Below are 20,486 nucleotides of genomic sequence, written 5' to 3'. Positions count from 1 at the left end.
GGTAGATACAAAGCACCAGAGATGGACAGATACCCAAACGCTGTACAGTCTACCTAGATGCTCACTTCATTACCTCGAAGACCCTACAGTACAGATTCCTTTTACATTGGCTGCAAGTTGCACAAGAAACCCAGGAATCTCCACACTGGATAACACCAGGGGTCCATGTAGTCCAGTATCCTGTCACTGAGAGTGGCCACTACCAGCAGCTTCAGAGGAAGGTACAAGAAATCCTGCCGCAGGGAGATATGGAATAACTTACCCCCAAGGAAAGTTTTTCTCCTAATCCCCAATAGTTAGAGGTTGGCTCATGCCCTGAAGAAGAGGAGTTTAATATCCCTTCCAAAACTCTTGTGTTTTCTCTAATTTATTACAATCCTAGGTATTTGTCACACATGTAGGTGCCTAATTTCTTTCTGAATCCTGCTAACTTCTTTGTTTCACCGATACGTCAATGCATTCCATGGGCAAACTCCGTAGTGTGTGGAAAAGCATTTCCTTTTAGCAAGCAAGGGACCCATCTAAGAGAATGAATATGCCACTTCAGCAGCCTTCCCAACCCCAGGAATGGGAGTACAAGCTCAGGACTTGAACACAGCTCTCAGCATGGCATCATGCAATGAAAGCAATAGACTCTGAGGTTACCTTAGAGATCACTTCTCCCCTTAATGCACACCTACAACTCCCATTAATAGCAACAGATGGAAGGCTATCCCCACACTTCCCTCTACTCATCTCCTAGTAGCAAAAATCCCCATTTCTATTCTGTAATGGGAGTGATCAGCTCTTAGGAGCTGTTTATCATTGGTTAGCTCCACATCTTTATGAGCTCATGTTTGCTTTGGCTGCACATCCAAGCAGTTGTTTAACCTGAGAAAAAAAGGAAAATCTTGGACCCTTAACAATGGCAATGAGGTTTAATCTGTCACTGGAGACAATTACTTGACTCCTATTGGCGGCTGGTACTGGCAGGGTCAAGCGTAACATGTGGCAAAGGAAGCACTAGGGAAGCCAGGCTGCAGCAGCTCCAACACTAGGCATTTCCTTACGTTATTCAGAGTTCCCTTTCCCTTCTCATGTGTGGAGAGAAAAACTCCAGTTGTCCAGTCACCTGCACACAGGATTTATGGGTCGTTGGTGCTGATAACAGCTCCGGCTTGGCTCTGGCTGGCTGCTTAAACATTCAAAGCTATGTTAGGGAGTTTGAAACAGTTCAGATTTTGTTCTTGGCTCTGGCCCCCAGCTTTGGACCAGAAAGTTGATCTGGATTCCTGAATAGAACTGGCATTGGGCAGCTTGGGCACGAACACTTACATAAAGTTTTCTCCCGCCATGACTCAAGTCAGCCTTCTGATGAAAACAAAAGGGTCTGGGGTTTCTGGGTGTTTATTCAATGCACTGATTTAAGAAGAATTCTTTAGTTTTCTACCTGAGAAGCTCAGCACACTTTATCAGAGGAAGATGCAGCCATTTCCCGCAAGGGGGAAAGATACAGGGTTCTATATACACAGCTAGCTTAGAAATAGTATAAGTGAGCTTTAAATCTCCAGGAACATAATGGTAACATGAGCACAGGACCAATTAAAGGCTTATAGTGAGATTGCATCAAGAACAAAAGCAGAGACTCCAGCTCCTTTGTTTCACTGCTATTTGGATTCTATGGCTAAGATGCTATATTAATGCATTTAAACTAATGCTATTTAGATCCAGTTTTAATGCCTCATTTTAAAAGTAACTTGGTTTGATTTTAAATGGCGTGAAGTGTAACTCAGGAACTGCTACTAACAGTTGCCCTTTGCCAGCCCTCCCTGGGATGCCATCTCAGTGGGCTCCTGCCTGAATAAAGGAAAAAATAATCAATTAAATTGCCTTCCAAATTAGCAAACACAGCAACATGGTGAGGCACGAGCAGAGGCGATTCCTTTAGGATGAGATACAGGAAGATGGGAGACGTGACATTCTTCAGTTCCCCCTTTCCTTTCTCAACCCGACCCTTGACATTTTTCTCAACAGGAAACCTTGTTCTCTCCCTCCTTGTAAACTGCTGACAACTGTACTTTACACCTTACAAAGTCAACAGAAGTCAGAAGGGGAAGAAGGAACAAAGACCTGCTCACAGCAAGTACATCTTCCCAGTGTGGAGCATTTCTCCATGGAACCGTAGCTAAGACACGGCTTGCTTGGGATGGCAAAGTCTAGCAGCTATGTATCACAGAAGCAAAGGGCCTTCGGGTGACCATCTGGGGTCCTATCACCGCAGTATCTAAGCACTGAGGTTGTGGCAGCAGCTCCAATGCAGCATTATGGCTACTTCAGTAAGAATATTCAGTGGGGAAAGATTTTCAACATCAGCTAAGGGTTTTAGCCATGCAACCCCTACTGAAATAAATAGGGCTTATGTGGCCTAGTCAGCTTCCAAAATCTCACCACTCATATTTAAAATAGTCTGGTTTTTAAGAAAGGGACTCTGACACCAAATAATTGGGTTTTAAAAATAATTCCAAACTGCCACAAACCTGGGTACTAATTTCTCTAATTCTCACTGCAGCAACAGGCATTTCCCCTTCCCACAGCTCCGCCCCCTTCCCAGCTGCAGTTCGGGATTGCTGCTGTAGATTTCTCTTTCCTTTTCTTTTTGTAGATTTCTCTGTTCCTTTCACCCCAGTAAGACTCTAGATCTAGCCGACCTCTCCTTTCTCTCTGCGCCACCCCAGACACCCCTTTTAGATGTTTTCCAAAATTCAAGAAAATGGACGTGAAGTTTCCCGTTTAAAAGATTTTTTGATGGACGTTGCTGGGATAAAACATGTTTAGTTTTACTGCAGTGTCTCACATAGGCAGAATTAGCTAAACACAGGAAACAAGAGGGAGACATTCCAGTAGGCAAAGGAACAGTGACTTTCACCAGTACGTCCCTCTTTCCAGCCCAAGCTGGCACTCTACGGGGGGAGCTCTGGCAAGTTCAGAATGGCAGACATGCCAAAGTAGCCCAATCCCAGTGCAAGATTGATGGCTTCCTTACTGGAGCAATCGGCAAGAGTCACTAGGACAGCTGCCGAATCAGGCGTCTCCAGCAGAAGGCTGGCATCTATTCAAAGCCATTAGTCAGTCCCCAGTTGTCTGTAAATAACCCCTTTGTCTGAGGAATCCTTGATATGGAAGGCCAGGCAGAGGCCAAACAATTCACAGGCTTGCAGTCCTTTTGGCCAAAGCTTCTGGGGCAACAAGGGCCCTGCAAGCATGGCTTTGGGCAAGCCAAGTATAGCAGGAATCCCATGAGCACGAACAGAAAGTCAGCTGGCCCCACACACATTTTCCACACCACTGCTATGGCTGCCACAAATAACTCTTCCTCTTCTAGGGAAGATGCAAGTTTGAGCCCTGAGGAATCACTTTATTAGTTTCCCCTCTTAGGCATGCAGGAAGTGGAAGGCTATACAATGGTGTGGATGGAGCTGGAATTAGGAACATGCTGTAGGAAGTGCCTTATTGGGTGAGCCAGGTGGGCAGGGAGGCCTGTCTTATTTTGACCAGTATTAAATGCTTCTGAGGAAGGAACACTGCGAGGAACACTGCAGTGACCACTTCAGCCAGTAACTTCTCTGTATGGAAGTTTCTTCCTGACCCCAGCAATTTGGAGTTGGCTTGTACATTGAAGCTGGCAGATTTATAGCCCTTACGAGTGGTTATCTGAGTAACGGTGGATGTTTTTCTTATTGACCTTGTAAATGTCGAAACCCCTTCTGAAATGAAATCTATCATCAGGGAACACCACTAGAGCTGTACAAGGCTAATGTTCTGAGTCAACATAAAGGCAAGAGGAGAGAACTACAATACAGGCTGGGAAGAGACTGCTGCCTGTGATGACTCCAGAGAACTGAGCCACTCCAGCTGCCTGCTGCATCCTTTGCCAGCTGGACTACCCCAATGTCTCTTCTGAAATGGGCTGCAGTGTAAACAGGAAGCAGAGCTCTGACAGCAGGCATGCTGCAGATGGCTGCAAACCCTGCAGGGGACCAATCACCAGTCTGGCGGAGGGAAGGCTGGTGACCTAGCATCCTACCAAGGATCAGATCTGACCTTTAGCCTATCCGTCAGCACTCAGCTCCTGGGGTGTCATTCTGAAGGACATGTAGATACAACATCCAGTGCCACCAATATACCTTGGTGACAGGTGCCTTAGAAACATTCAAGCTGGAGAGAATGTGATGGTTCAGCAACTGAGAGCAAGGAACTCCAGTCAGTCTTTATAGCATGGTCCCAGCATTACCCCCCTGGGGAGAAGAGTCCATCCCACCCGTTTGTGCTTTTTTGCCATGTGTTCCCAAAGCTCCAGCAGCCACTTCTGCACACAGAAGAGCTATTAATTGTATTCTCTGCAGTCCTACGCTCGAAGTGGACCAAAACCCAAATCCCCCTGCATCCTCAGGCAGCGCAAGTTTCAAAGAGTCACTAATGCTCACAGGAGCCTCCTTCTACCACTCCTGCAATTCTAGGTGACTTTTTTGGTCCGCATGATTCCTAAACAAGAAAAACTTAAACCAAGGCTAGCAGCTAGCACTATCAGGAGCTCTGTGGAAGCAACCAGCCAGCGTGAGCAAGGAGCAGGCAACCATGTAGTACCCATCCCAAAGTGGAGGAAACTGCACAGAGGAAGAACAGGATGGCAGAAATGGCAACTCCCTCTTTCCTGCCATGTGCCTGGACTGGTCCACCAAGAAGCTATATTGTTCCTTGATAAAACAAGTCATGGAAGGGCTGTGAGTTCAACAGATCACTTAGCTGTTCATGTAGAAGACAGGTTTTTAACATTAAAGACTCCTCATGCAATAGTCAATCAAATGCTTTTTCAAAAATGAACAGATAGGGGTAGTTGAATTTTTTTTTTTTAATTCAGCAGCTTTGGCTTACCATTTTAAAAGCATTAAAGTGATAAGCAGAGCAAATAAAAACTTAAAACAAGCAGACCTCAGTCTAGAGGCCTACAAGTCAGAGATGGGAAAACATCACGTCACATCTAGTCCAGCCTCGGGTCGGGGCAGGCCCTGTTCCTCACAAGGTGCTGTCTGCTGCTTCGTCCAGGCTGGTTTTAAAGTGTCTCTGGTAATGGGATTTCTGCCACTGCCCTTGGAAGAGGGATTGTAACGTATAACCTCAAATGGGTGACAAACCCAAGTCAAAAGCATTCCCTGAAGAGCTAAGAATACAGCAGTAGGTGAGGTTAAGTGGTTTTTAATAAAAACGTTTTGAATAGATACTGACCTGTTGCTTAAAGCAGCAAATTCTCTGTTGTCTTTGTTTAAAAGAAACAGCAAGGTGAATTTTAGAAAACCAAACAACTGAGGGATGAAAATAACCACTCATAGGAAGGCCAAAGCCTCTTGATTTCACTGTGCCATCCGGATGTGTGCAAAATGCCCCCCCTACTAACACCTTCTCAGAGCAACTCAGTTTAAGCATTTGATTTAGGTTTCTTTTCTGTATCTGTTGTTTGGCTTCAGGACTTCTTCATTAAGGATGAAGTTTAAGGCTCAGGACTTTAACAATCACAACTGTACTAGAGCAGGCAGAGGCTCTAGTTTCCTGGGAGAAACCGTGGCTGGATACTTTCCTTTCTCATATTCCTTTCAGAAAATGCCACAAAGCTTATTGGACATTCCAAAAAATAAATCCAGATTTCCAGTGTAATCATCTTCCTTTTATTACAAAATTAAATCATAATGATCCCCTTGGCCCTTAATTCCCACTTTCTCTTTAAGAACTCACTGAGAACTCACCTCAAAAAGATTTTCCTTTCCAATCTTTCCCTACAAGGGAAAGGCAGTGCCAAAGTCACAATTCATAAAAAGTGAATAATTAACTGAGAATTTACCCTGGGGTAGAAACACAGATTGTAATGAAAAATTAGACATTTGGGGCCAAATTCATCCCTGGTTATATTTCCCTGAATTCATTCGAACTCCAAGGAAGGAGAGTGTCACAGGTAGTCACTGGTTTTGCAAAAATGTGAAAGAATAAAAATCAAAACTTTAAAATCAAGTGAAAGCCCTTAGAAAAAGCAAACTCAGAGTCAGTTGCATTAGAAATGTGCCTAACAGGAAATAAACATAAACTCTCTTCTCCAGATTTGAGGCACATGAAAATCAGCAACTGGTAAAATTACCCACTGAGCTCTCTTGTGAAATATGCTGCAAACACAGAGCTTAAAGTTTTTAAGTAGACACTTACTAACAAGAAGCTATATGAAAACAGGGAAGAGGCAAGCACCATCAACGTTCACCGCCTACTTGCTGGGGAGAGTAAATCCACCAGCAAAGTCCCCTTTACCAACTGCTGGGAAAGAAAAGGGTGCAGAGATCCCCACCAAGGTGCTTTCAAATCACGGTTTGGCTATTATGTATTTGATACATTTAAAACCAAGTCCCCATCTTTCCCTGCTCACCTCTCGTGCTGGTAGTTGAGAAGAGGTGCTCTGACATTCTACCCTGCCTCTGCCTCTGGTTTTTGTGATCCACCTCCCCAATGCCTCAGCTGCTTCCCCAAGTTAAATTGCCACAAATTCTTGTCAAGTTCACTGTTGACCACAGTTCTAAAGAGCAGCAGAGAACCTGTCTAAAGTCTTGTTAATTTCACCCAAAGCTCAGTCAAAGGTAGAAGCAGCTGTGGCACTATAGCTCTAGTCTGTAGACTCAGGAAGGCAACACTGACTCTGGTCACATTGACAGAGTTTTCTTCACCACTAGAAGGGCAAGGAGCTTCTTTAATTAAATGAAGTCTTAGATTCTGCAGGTTTCAGAGTAGCAGCCGTGTTAGTCTGTATTCGCAAAAAGAAAAGGAGTACTTGTGGCACCTTAGCGACTAACAAATTTATAGGAGCATAAGCTTTCGTGAGCTACAGCTCACTTCATCGGATGCATTTTAAAAAGCTTATGCTCCTATAAATTTGTTAGTGCATCCGATGAAGTGAGCTGTAGCTCACGAAAGCTTATGCTCCTATAAATTTGTTAGTGCATCTGATGAAGTGAGCTGTAGCTCACGAAAGCTTATGCTCTAATAAATTTGTTAGTCTCTAAGGTGCCACAAGTACTCCTTTTCTTTTTACTAAAAGGATAGACTCTGAACAAAGAAAAAACACCAATCCCCTTTCCCAGCATCCCAAAACAAAGAGGCAGCTCACAGCCAGGACACAGGATTTCTGTAAATCAGAGAGGACTCAGACCAGCCTCGTTGTAGAGGCACACATACAGTTCCTAGAGACAGTTCACATTTTGTGTTGCCCATGCCCCAATTTACAGAGCAGGAAGGAGGGCACTAGCCCACCAGCCACCGGCTCCTGCCCTGTGCCCGAGTATTTCGCAAGGAAGGGACTGTCTCTACCCTTAGTGAGCTGTTGGCGTGCGCGGCCCTATACAACACATAAAGGAGACACAGACTCTGCCCCCGGGCGCTGAAGGAGGGAGGACATGGCGAGGCAGAAGGGTGGCTGGAGTTTTCCAGGCGTGGCCCCTGCCCCAGGGCCCGTGCAAGGGGGGCGCCGGTCTGCCCACCACTGCCCGCGCCAGGACCGGAATATCCGAGTCTCTGTAAAAGGCAGCTCAACCCGCAGGTGCCCTGTGCCCGCCCCGGGGGTGCCGAGCCGGCAGAGGCTGCCCGAGGATTCAGCTCCAGCAGGGGCAGCTGCCCCGTGGGCACCCGGCAGAACAGGGCTGTCCTGCCCCGAACCCACGCCCAGAGAGAGGGTCAGGGCGGCCGGGGCCGGGCTGGCGGGGGCAGCTGGATCCCGCGGGGTGCCCGAGCCTGGGGACACCGCTCGCCCGCCAGCTCCCCGCGCAGGGACAAGGGGGGAGGCGACACCCCAAGGACCCCGCCACCCACGGGGACCCCCATGCCCAGCAGCGCCCCCAGGGGGACCCCCTTCTCCAGCGGCGCCCCAGGCGCCCCCCGTCCCCCCTGGTCCGCGCGCTCCGGGCCGAGCCGCGCTCGCCGGCTGCTCCTCGCCCCGCCGCCGCGCGCCGCCGCGCTACACGGCTCAGGCCGCGGAAGCAGCCGCCCCGTCCCCGGGGGAAGCCGGAGCCCGGCCCCCGGCCCCGCCCGCTGGGCGGGGGGAGGGTGCAGGACATGGGGGGGCAGGAGGCAGGGCAGTGGGGGAAGGGTGGGGGGCAGGCAGTGGGGGCAGGAGGCAGGGCAGTGGGGGGAAGGGTGGGGGGGCAGGGCAGTGGGGGAGGAGGCAGGGCAGTGGGGGAAGGAGGCAGGGCAGTGGGGGCAGGAGGCAGGGCAGTGGGGGGAAGGGTGGGGGTGGCAGGGCAGTGGGGGAAGGAGGCAGGGCAGTGGGGGGAAGGGTGGGGGTGGCAGGGCAGTGGGGGAAGGGCAGGCAGGGGGAAGGGTGGGGGGAGGGCAGTGGGGAGGGCAGGGCAGTGGGGGGAAGGGTGGGGGTGGCAGGGCAGTGGGGGGAAGGGTGGGGGGTGGCAGGGCAGTGGGGGCAGGAGGCAGGGCAGTGGGGGGAAGGGTGGGGGTGGCAGGGCAGTGGGGGAAGGAGGCAGGGCAGTGGGGGGAAGGGTGGGGGTGGCAGGGCAGTGGGGGAAGGAGGCAGGGCACTGCGGGGAAGGGTGGGGGAGGCAGGGCAGTGGGGGGAAGGGTGGGGGTGGCAGGGCAGTGGGGGAAGGAGGCAGGGCAGTGGGGGGAAGGGTGGGGGAGGCAGGCAGTGGGGGAAGGAGGCAGGGCACTGCGGGGAAGGGTGGGGGTGGCAGGGCATGGGGGAAGGCAGGACATTGGGGGGAAGGGTGGGGGAGGGAGAGTACTTGGGGAAGGAGGCAGGGCACTGGGGGAAGGAGGCAGGGCACTGGGGGAAGGGCCGGAGGGGGGATGCTGGGCGTGCAAGGGCCCTGGGAGAAGGGCATTAATTTGCCCAAGTAGGTGCCTAACCCTAGAGACTCCCTCCTGAAATCCTGTGATTGGTCTCTGCAAACTAGGGCTTTGGGCGCCCACTGGCAGTCAGGAGGAAGGCCACTGAAGAGCTGCCAGCAGGACTGGCGCTGCAGTGCCCAGCCTAGCCCTGACCCAAATCTTCTTGACTCTCTCACAGCTTGCCTCCCCTTTAGCATGAGGCTAGCAGACAGGCCTTGGTGGTGCAGGGGACTGGGGATGAAGAGCATCTCATGTCACCTCTATGCCCTGGGTTTGAATCTGCCCAAGGTCAGGAGGGAGTGAAGGTTGTTACCCTCTCATTGTGCTCAGTCTGTTCCTCCGCTATTGATGTTTCCGCCTCAGCCCATTCCTAGTGTATGGGTAGCCACCTTACCAGCAGAATGCCCCTGCAATGAGAAGTCACACTAGTGATACTGAATGGGCCAGTCAGCCTCTAATTTCTTGAGGGGGCCCTTCTAAGCAGAGTTTAGATGCAACCCCTCAGATTCCATTGCAATGCTTGACAATGTAAAAGGCAAGAGATAGATGGACTGGCAGAGAGCAATGTGTGTGGGAAGCTTGCACTGCCATTGCCTGTGAAGCACCTGCTACCTTTTGATTTCATAGTGTCCCCCACATCTATGGTTTATGTGTGGTGCTAATAATGTGGTGTTCCTTCACAGCCTTTTATAATGTTCCTCTAAAGTAGTCCCTGCTCCAAGCCAAGTAGATAGGCTTACCACACTGCATAAATAGCCCTGAGTGAGGGACAGCAGAGGCTCAGTTTGCATTATTGCAAAGCATGGACGTAAACAGTTATGAAAATATTCCAACTATCTTCCAAAGAAATTCAGTTCAGCAAAAGGCCAAAACCAGCTCTCCTTAAAATCTTAGGAGGAATTCAGGTTACATTAGGATCCTTCAAACTCCCTTAATGATGAGTTCATTTATTCTCAATCTTTTTAAATCCAGTTTTGTCATTATACTTTTTCTCCAACATGCCTTACAAAGAATGTCAATGCCATTTACAGCTATAGAAAAGCGTGGACATGTACATAGTGTACCTGCTGCAGAGCAGGACTCTCCTACTAAGGGTCAGGGAATGAACAAGATCTCCTTTTATCCTTTAAAGTTCTGTTTGGACATACAGGCAGTGATTAAAGAGCCAAACTACCATAGTGGGCCTGTAGAATCAGTTCAGTTTAATACCCATGTTTTTGGTTTAAATAAGAAGAAAGTTCAACCCGGAGTTGTATAAGGGAGGAGGACAGATATAAAAATTGTAGATGAACCAAGGAATTAATTTAATTCAGTTTCAGTTCAGTTTAATTAAACTTTATTGGCAGGAAAATACGTATTGAAGAGCTGTGTGTCATTTGAAAGTTTGTTCTTTCACCAACAGAAGTTGGTCCAATAAAAGATATTACCTCACCTACTTTGTCTGTCTAATTTCCTGGGACTAACATGCCTACAACAAGCCTGCAAACAACATATAATAAGGCTTCACGGTAGCCATAGTCTTCAGTCAGAGCTACTTTTCCCACTGTTCTTTTTCTGAGGTCACTAGAGAGACGTACTTGCTGCTGTATTTTGGGAAAGTCCTGGCAGCAGCCAGTGGCTGCTGGAAAGGGAATTAGCCTTGTGAAACTTTTCTGCATTAAGAAAAGGAGTACTTGTGGCACCTTAGAGACTAACAAATTTATTTGAGCATAAGCTTTCGTGAGCTACAGCTCACTTCATCAGATGCATTTGCATCCGAGGAAGTGAGCTGTAGTTCACGAAAGCTTATGCTCAAATAAATTTGTTAGTCTCTAAGGTGCCACAGTACTCGATGAAGTGAGCTGTAGCTCACGAAAGCTTATGCTCTAATAAATTTGTTAGTCTCTAAGGTGCCACAAGTACTCCTTTTTTTTTGCAAATACAGACTAACAGGGCTGCTACTCTGAAACTTTTCTCTTAAAGTTAGTTTGAAAATGTCTGCACCAACCTCCTCCATCTCTTGCCCTGGAGCACCACCTCCTGGGAGCTGTTGTGCTCATCAAGCTAGGAATCACAGTATTCTCTTGCTCTGCAACCCTGGATTTTGTAGGGACTGTCACAGCAGAAAATGTGAATTTTTGTAAATCATTTAAACATATTAAATACAAGAAGCGTCTGGCCACTTGCTTTCTCCTTGGTTCCTCCCTTTATTATGGACAGAGGCAATTCAGTTATCTTGTTTCTCTTTGTTTTGATGAAACTGCTGTTTGTGTTGGGTGCCTTTTATTGTTTCATCATCTGCTTTACTTTACAGTGAACAGGAGCATCTGAGAACAAATAGGACAGAATATCTGATAGACCTGGATGGACTGGTGATTTTGCTTTGGAAGGATCATTCATCCCTATTATTTCTAGCCCTTAGCACACCACATATCAGTCAGTTCACAAAGACCCACAGCTCCTACAACAGAGTCTTCTTTTGCTGCTAAATGAACTGTAAAATTCTAATTAAATTAGATACAATTTATAAAAACCTAATTTTCTCACTTTTTCTAAATTAATTAGGTCTCTCACGTATTAGTTTATGTTTCAAGAGTTTTGTCTATTGCCCATTTTTGACATTTAAAGGCAGACGAAATAAATAATTTGTGCATTTTGTTCATCTCAAGCATGACACAAACCAGGGCACTATCCACAGGCCAGGCTGCACAGGTAAATTTTGCTTGAGTTTGGGATTTTTCTTCTCTTTTTAAAACATAAATGAGCAGATCACCAGCTGTTGTGAACTGACATAGCTCCATTGACTTAAATAAAGCTATTGTGATTTACATCAGGGGAGGATGTGGCCACAACAGCATTTTAATGTTAGGGGCTTACCAGCCACTTTTGCCCCCTCATCTTCTATTCACTGGGGCCTGTCCTAGCTAGCCAATAGAGCTGGGGTCCCTGGCTAAAATCCAGACCAGACTGAAGCAGATTCCTGCTGGCAGGAAATCTCTCACACGTAACTTCAAAAGAACAAAACACACCATAAAATTTCGGGTCTTATAAGATAAAAGCAAAATCTTTAAATGGACTTAAGTTCTCAGTAGTTAGATATGAAGAGACCTGTTAAATCCTCGAGTCTGTGTTTTGCAAAGGCATGGTAGAATCCTCTGAGAGAGGACATATCAGATATTAAGCTGATATTATAGTCAGCAAGGTGCTTAGGAAGTGTAGAAACCTTCAAATGTGAATAGTGGAGTTAAGTAAAACAAACAAGGAATTTGTCTAGCAGTGCCATTTTGTGCTAAATGAAGATTTAGATAAAAAGAATAGAAAACAACTTTATTGTGGTTCCAAGAGGAGTAGATGGAACCCCACAGATGAATTTCAAGATCATAAAAAGGTATAAATCCAAGAAAGGAATGTTGCAGAAAGGCCGATGAATTATAAGAAGAAATGGAATGCAGCAAGCAAGTTGTATATGACACCCACCCACTCCCAGGTCAGCACTCAGATTGGCATTTTCATTAAGACCAGAGGATTAACAGGTTCACACAATTCTAGCTGGATGCCGTCTCTAAAATTAAGGCATCTTTTTGGTGCATCTATGAAACAAACCTCCAATTTGTGTGTGGTTTGTGCACTGCTGGTTTTCAATTTCTCCTCACAGCATGAGTAAAGATAACATTGTAAAAGTGGATGGATTGTACCAGGGAAGGAAAATCTTTGCCACATTTCTCTTTGTTCTAGTACATCTAGTTTTGTATATAGGATACACTGGGAACATGAGGTACAATAGATCATACAGCCAAATTGTCTGGAACTAGGACACTGGAGGCAAATAGCCATTTCAAGAGTGGTGTCCATTGCACAGCTCAAAGTTTATGGTTTAGTTCAGTTGGATTATAGCCTCCTGTCTTCTCTTTTGTCAGAGTCTTCTGTCTGCCAGTTGAGTCACTAGGAGCTGTACTGAGTAGATCTCAGTTTTAAGGCACTCTCTGCAGATTCTACATCCAGGGTCACTCCTTCCTTGGTGACTCACTCTTTGTTTAGACTAGCGAGGTCACTTGGATCATAGTAAAGGTTTGTTTTCCATCATTAAGTCATTGAATACATCTTTCCTTAGTGTGCTAAAAGTCTGTTGTAATTTTGAAGGGAACGACAGCTCAAGTCAAGGTTAAGTGGTAATTTGGGGATTCTGCTCCACCTGGGTACTTATCTGGCCCTCTTCACCTGAAGTATCTGAGCACCTCACTATCATTAATGGGTTTTATCATCATAATGGCCTTGTGAGGTAGGGAAGTACTATCCACATTTCACAGATAGGGACCTGAGGCACAGTAAGTGATTCACATGGTCACCAACTGCACAGATTTCTCACATTTCATTATACAATGTTTGTTAAATGCTGACTATGTTCCCCACCCTGTTCAAGACAGAAAAAAAAGACAATCCGTGCCCAAGAAGCTTATAGCCTTAAAGTCAAATCTAAACTATTTGGTGCACAGTCTAGCCAAAATGATTGTACTTGTGTCTGAGCTCAGACTGCCAACCAGAAGACCAAATAGTGCCACTTGTGATGATGAATTTTATGAAAAGCGGTTATGTCCACTTGGAACTAGGTTGAGTCCACTTTCTCATAGGTCAGTGAACAGCCAAAAAATGGTAACAATATTCACTCACTTCTGATCTAGCTTAAATCAGAATCAAGCTTAAAACCTAAAAATTGAAGTCTCCATAACTCATTTCTTTGAGCCACCCAGCCCCATACAGTCAATAAGGTTTTTTGTTTGTTTTTTAAACAGAGGCATCTCTTCTAATTTTATAAAGATTGTGCTGTTGGTGTGAAAACAAAACCTCTATCTTTTCATCAGCAAGAGAGAGCTCAACAGTTTTAATAAGAAAGAGACAAACTTCCCTACAAGAAAACAGGACGTTCACAACTGCTGCCACATCAATCCTGGAATTCACCAACATGCATGACGTCAAGAGAACAGATGATGCTTCCAACCAGTGGAAGAGAGGAAAGGCAGGAAAGAGCAAAGATCTGAGCCACAATAAGCCATGGCAGAAAATAATGTATTTTAGGACTCTGATCTTGCACATACTGAAGTCAATGAGAGTTTTACAATTGACCTCAATGGAAATAGGATTAAACCCATGGTATCTATGACTATGGGCAACACTTTTATTGTTTATAGAGAAGCAGAAACTCAGGGGTCTATTTTCACCTGTGGCTTGCTTCTCCAGCTCCCAGGCTCCTACTGATCAGGTATGAAGACAGGAACCTGCAGAGATGTGACAAATCTGTTACCAGGCAAAATGCAGGTTTTCAGTAACATGCAATTATGTTGTCATAACACTCACAGCCAATATCAGACTCTGATTGATACATATCTCAATATAGCAAGTAACAGAATCAATAAAAGAATGTTGTTTAACAGTGCAAGAACTTATTTCTAGTATTTTGGACTTTGCCACAGTTTGGCAAGGAATGGACAACTATCTGCAGAAGTTTTAGTCAAGTATTCTAGGTTTTATTTTCATAAATAAATCTTAGCGGTTCAGCCAAATAAAGGTTTCTGGTAAAATTTCCGAGGGCCCAGGGTGCTGTAATTGGATTAAGACACAAGGCTGTTTGTAAATGTGGCAATGCCAGCCAAAGAAGTTGCAATGGGGAAACGCATACTTTCCACATTACAGAGAACTGTGGGGAGGGAAATAGAGAAGGGGAATGTTCAGCGGGAGGCCCCACCCTTTCATTTGAAGACAGACTGCTGCCACCATGAACAAGAAAGTCACTTCCAAGGTGTCTGAAGACAGATGCAAATGTGGAGATCGCAGACGTGATCCCTTCTCCCCCTCAATGTCTGTCTAAATCCTTGAATCCTAGACACTGCCTTTAGCTCTATAGACAAGTCTGGATTCTAGTGAAGTATCACCTGAATTAAACTGGCCCCAGGAGACTTTTTGAGCCAAAACTCTCTCCTGTAGGATGTTGAGAAAACAGCACACCAAATCACAGTTGTTTTAAGCTATTAAATTCTCTCAACAGCTGGGTAACCAATTTCAAAGTCAAATATTTTCAATAGAATAAAATGATTTTATCACAGATTAACATAATTAATAGTATTAATTTAGAGAGGCATTGTCATTGTAACAAAACAAAAATCCATTTGTTTGATTTTTTTCAGATGACAAATACTCTAACATGCTGCAAATTCTTCTGTATTCCCTATCTCCATTTCACTGTGAAGGGGCTTGCATCAGGCTGTTGTGTCATTATGCTGAACTGAGGATTGGGGAGTTTGCAAGCCTCCCAAAAGGTGTGTAACTCCACAATGAATCATAGAAGTTGAAATGAAAAGCCCTATTAGGTCACAGAAACAGTGTTACCCATTCTCACAATTTTATTACAAGTCTCACAATATTTGGTATTTTACTTAAAGTCCCAGTTCCTGGAGATAAGTGACTATGTACTTGAGAATCTCAGCTAGGATTAAGAGAAACAATTAAGTTGCCAGCCCTCATGGTTAAGGAGAAGAGCTTGCAAATGTGACTCCCAGTGTGACCTACAGATTAAAAACCAGACGCCAAATAAAAAGATGCCACCTTTAAAAAAACCTAATGATTTTTAAGCCAGTGTTGTGATTTTGGGAACCCTTTTGGCACTGGCAATACTGCAGAAAGCCTATTGACTGAGTGTGACATGCCCCAGAGTATATTTTGGACTGTGGAATTGCTGTGCCACCTTAATTCTCTCGTCTGGTGTGCACTATGCCCTGTTTTGCTGTGTGAGCTGTCACTCTGCCCACTCACCCCAGCCTCCGCATGCAAGTCACCCCCCAAGACATACATCAGAATGCTATGCCTAGCCACTCTTGAATTACAAATGGGGCAACACCTGCATATCCGTAGTGCCAGCCTTGCACCCCAGAAATCTGAGTCTCACCTTGCTCAAGACCCCCTTGATCAGAGAGTAAGCTCATTAATTAGTTTGTCATTCCATCAAAGGATATGAATATACACCAACCTTTGTAACCTGAGTAGATTCCCCAAACTTCAGTCAAAAACACACAGGCTTAGCTAAAACATTAAAATAAGTTTATTAACTACAGAAAGACAGATTTTAGTGATTATAAGTGGTATAGGCACAGAAAATCAGAACTGATTACAAAAAGAAATAAAAGATAAAATTGCAGTCCAATTCCTAAACTTTACCAAGGTAAGTCAAATTTGAAGTGATAAGGTTTCTCTTACCCAAAACCCTATAGCAGTCTGTGCCAACTGGAAAGTTTTTCCAGTTAGGACCACTCCCACCCAGTTCAAATGTTTCTATGTCTTCTAAACAATCTTGTTACCTTCAATATGGGGGGGAGGAGAGGTGGCCTGGTGATGTCATTGTCCCTTATTTTATACTCTCCTCCCGGTGCTGGAAAAATCCTTGCTGTGTCATGCCCTGCATTCAGTCCTTCATATTAATTGCACATTCTTGCTTCCACTGAATGCATCCGATGTAGCTCATGAAAGCTTATGCTCAGATAAATTTGTTAGTTTTTCCACTGAATGCATCTGATGAAGTGAGCTGTAGCTCACAAAAGCTTATGCTCAAATAAATTTGTTAGTCTCGAAGGTGCCACAAGTACTCCTATCCTTTGTTTATGTGAGGCTTGACATGTAAAGGTTGTGTTCACAATCCCTTATTTCTAAGGAACTGGTCTGTGGATGTTTCCCAGACTTACAACATGTTTCAGTAACAAATCTATAGCAAAATCTCATCACTTCAAATACAACGATGAGTCACATTCCTGTTGAAATGCATGTAACAGATTATGACTTTTCCAGTGATACCTCATAAGACATTGTTCAAGATTCATCATAATTTTGTGAAAGTGGTGACCACATCAGTGGTCCAATCCCTGTAACAAACCCCATTGCCTACCCTGTCCCCATATCTACTCTAGCGGCACCATCAGAGGACCCAACCACATGAGCCACACCATCAGGAGCTCATTCAGCTACACATCTACTAATGCGATGGGTACCCGCATGGCCCCACAGTATGCCAACATTTTTATGGCTGACTGAGAACAACGCTTCCTCAGCTCTCGTTCCCTAATGCCCCTACTCTACTTGCGCTACATTGATGACATCTTCATCATCTGGACCCATGGAAAAGAAGCTCTTGAGGAATTCCACCATGATTTCAACAATTTCCATCCCACCATCAACCTCAGCCTGGACCAGTCCACACAAGAGATCCACTTCCTGGACACTACGGTGCTAATAAGCGATGGTCACATAAACACCACCCTATATCGGAAACCTACTGACCGCTATTCCTACCTACATGCCTCTAGCGTTCATCCAGATCATACCACTCGATCCATTGTCTACAGCCAAGCGCTACGATATAACCGCATTTGCTCCAACCCCTCAGACAGAGACAAACACCTACAAGATCTCTATCATGCATTCCTACAACTACAGTACCCACCTGCTGAAGGGAAGAAACAGATTGACAGAGCCAGAAGAGTACCCAGAAGTCACCTACTACAGGACAGGCCCAACAAAGAAAACAACAGAACGCCACTAGCCATCACCTTCAGCCCCCAACTAAAACCACTCCAACGCATCATCAAGGATCTACAACCTATCCTGAAGGACGAGCCATCGCTCTCTCAGATCTTGGGAGACAGACCAGTCCTTGCTTACAGACAGCCCCCGAATCTGAAGCAAATACTCACCAGCAACCACACCCACACAACAGAACCACTAACCCAGGAACCTATCCTTGCAACAAAGCCCGTTGCCAACTCTGTCCACATATCTATTCAGGGGTACCATCATAGGGCCTAATCACATCAGCCACACTATCAGAGGCTCGTTCACCTGCGCATCTACCAATGTGATATATGCCATCATGTGCCAGCAATGCCCCTCTGCCATGTACATTGGCCAAACTGGACAGTCTCTACGTAAAAGAATGAATGGACACAAATCAGACGTCAAGAATTATAACATTCAAAAACCAGTTGGAGAACACTTCAACTCTCTGGTCACTCGATCACAGACCTAAGAGTGGCTATACTTCAACAAAAAAGCTTCAAAAACAGACTCCAACGAGAGACTGCTGAATTGGAATTAATTTGCAAACTGGATACAATTAACTTAGGCTTGAATAGAGACTGGGAATGGATGAGTCATTACACAAAGTAAAACTATTTCCCCATGGTATTTCTCCCCCCCACCCCCCCCCACTGTTCCTCTGATATTCTTCAGAGTAGCAGCCGTGTTAGTCTGTATTCGCAAAAAGAAAAGGAGTACTTGTGGCACCTTAGAGACTAACAAATTTATTAGAGCATAAGCTTTCGTGAGCTACAGCTCACTTCATCGGATGCTGTAGCTCACGAAAGCTTATGCTCTAATAAATTTGTTAGTCTCTAAGGTGCCACAAGTACTCCTTTTCTTTCTGATATTCTTGTTAACTGCTGGAATTAGCCTACCTGCTTGTCACCATGAAAGGTTTTCCTCCTTCCCCCCCTGCTGCTGGTGATGGCTTATCTTAAGTGATCACTCTCCTTACAGTGTGTATGATAAACCCATTGTTTCATGTTCTCTGTGTGTGTATATAAATCTCTCCTCTGTTTTTTCCACCAAATGCATCCGATGAAGTGAGCTGTAGCTCACGAAAGCTTATGCTCTAATAAATTTTAGTCTCTAAGGTGCCACAAGTACTCCTTTTCTTTTGCGAATACAGACTAACACGGCTGCTACTCTGAAACATCTACTAATGTAATACGTGCCAGCAATGCCCCTCTGCCATGTACGCTGGCCAAACCGGACAGTCTCTACATAAAAGAATAAATGGACACAAATCAGACATCAGGAATGGTAACATAAAAAAGCCTAGGAGAACACTTCAGTCTTCATGGACATTCTATAACATTTAAAAGTAGCCATCCTTCAACAAAAAAACTTCAAAAACAGACTTCAAAGAGAAACTGCAGAGCTACAATTCATTTGCAAATTTAACACCATTAATTTGAGCTTGAATAGGTACTGGGAGTGGCTGGCTCACTGCAAAAGCAATTTTCCCTCTCTTGGAATTGACAGCTCCTCATCAATTATTGGGCATGGACCACATCCACCTGGATTGAACTGGCCCTGTCAACACTGGTTCTCCACTTGTAAGGTATCTCCTTCTCTTCATGTATCAGTATATTTATGCCTGCATCTGTAATTTTCACTTCATGCATCTGAAGAAGTGGGTTTTTTTCCCCATGAAATCTTGTGCCCAAATAAATCTGTTAGCCTTTAAGGTGCCACCAGACTCTTTGTTGTTTTTGTGGATACAGATGAACACAGCTATCCCTCTGATACTTAGCAGTGTAGACAGGGATGGCTCTCCCACTGAACTCTGTGGATCTGAAACCAGCCTGGCTTTAAGACCCCTGACCAGTTTCATAGATTCCAAGGCCTGATGGCCTTATTGTGCTTAAATTATTAGGGGGGAAGAGAGGCTGAGGGAACTGGGATTGTTTAGTCTGCGGACGAGAAGAACGAGGAGGGATTTGATAGCTGCTTTCAACTACCTGAAGAGGATTGCAAAGAGGATGGATCTAGACCGTTCTCAGTGGTGGCAGATGCTAGAACAAGGAGCAATGGTCTCAAGTTGCAGTGGGGGAGGTTTAGGTTGGATATTAGGAAAAACTTTTTCACTAGGAGGGTGGTGAAGCGCCGGAACGTGTTACCTAGGGAGGTGGTGAAATCTCCATCTTTAGAGGTTTTTAAGGTCCAGCTTGACAAAGCCCTGGCTGGGATGATTTAGTTGGGGATTGGTCCTGCTTTGAGCAGGGGGTTGGACTAGATACCTCCTGAGGTCCCTTCCAACCCTGATATTCTAGGATTCCATGATTGTGATCATCTAACCTGACTTCCGTTATAGTACAGGCCATGGAACGTCCCCAAAATATTCCTAGGGAAGATCTTTTAGGAGAACACCCAATCTTGATTTTAAAATGATCAGTGATGGAGACTCCACCATTACCCTGGGGAAGTTGTTCCATGGTTACTTACTCTCACTGTTGCAAATGTACACCTCTTTCCAGCCTGAGTTTGTCTAGCTCCAACTCCCAGCATTTAGAGGGTGGTGTACCTTTCTCCGCTAGCTCGAGCCGCAGAGCACCCAAGGGGGCTGGATGTGGGGGGAGGGGCCGGGGCCAAGGCCACCCCAGTCCAGTGAGGCAGGACGGGAAGGCAAAGGGCATTTGAGCCCTGTGACCCCTTTTACCCCAATTAACTATGCTCCCCTGGAGCCTCTGACCCCAGTAACCCCCTGACTCTTGGGAGTCTCTGTTCCCCGTGAGCCCTGACCCCGCAGGCGTCCCTGGAGCCTCTGACCCCCTGATAGCCACGCGCCCCCTGACCCCGGGGCACCTCGGCGCCCCCTGACCCCTGACCCCGGGGCACCTCGGCGCCCCCTGACCCCCTCGCCTCACTTGACGTTTTACAGGATAACTCGCCGGGAGCCAGCGCCGGGGGGAATCTGCGGCTGCGCGGCGCGCGCGCCTCCTTTCCCCGGATGCTGCGGGCGCTTCCGGGAGCGGCGCGGGCGC

General features: G+C 45.9%; 1 protein-coding gene across 2 annotated transcripts in view; it reads right to left on the bottom strand.

Annotated features, from left to right (window-relative positions):
* Positions 1 to 8,079, bottom strand: part of FHL3 (four and a half LIM domains 3) — a 37,598-nt gene extending 29,519 nt beyond the window's left edge. Inside the window, exon 1 of one of the 2 annotated variants that reach the window (XM_038377389.2) lies at positions 7,951 to 8,079. Coding sequence is in view for 1 of the 2 variants with exons in the window: in XM_043505865.1 (XP_043361800.1) it covers positions 6,443 to 6,479 (37 nt within the window). In the remaining variant the exon portion in view is untranslated. Of the gene's footprint in view, positions 1 to 6,442; positions 6,597 to 7,950 lie in introns of those variants that run through there. The other variant, XM_043505865.1, reaches the window with a different exon arrangement.
* Between the last annotated feature and the right edge of the window lie 12,407 nt (positions 8,080 to 20,486).

This window comes from Dermochelys coriacea, chromosome 19 (genome assembly GCF_009764565.3).
Source record: "Dermochelys coriacea isolate rDerCor1 chromosome 19, rDerCor1.pri.v4, whole genome shotgun sequence".
NCBI lineage: Eukaryota > Metazoa > Chordata > Testudines > Dermochelyidae > Dermochelys > Dermochelys coriacea.
The sequence above is the reverse complement of the archived record's forward strand: the minus strand, read 5'-3'. Positions and strand labels throughout refer to the sequence as shown.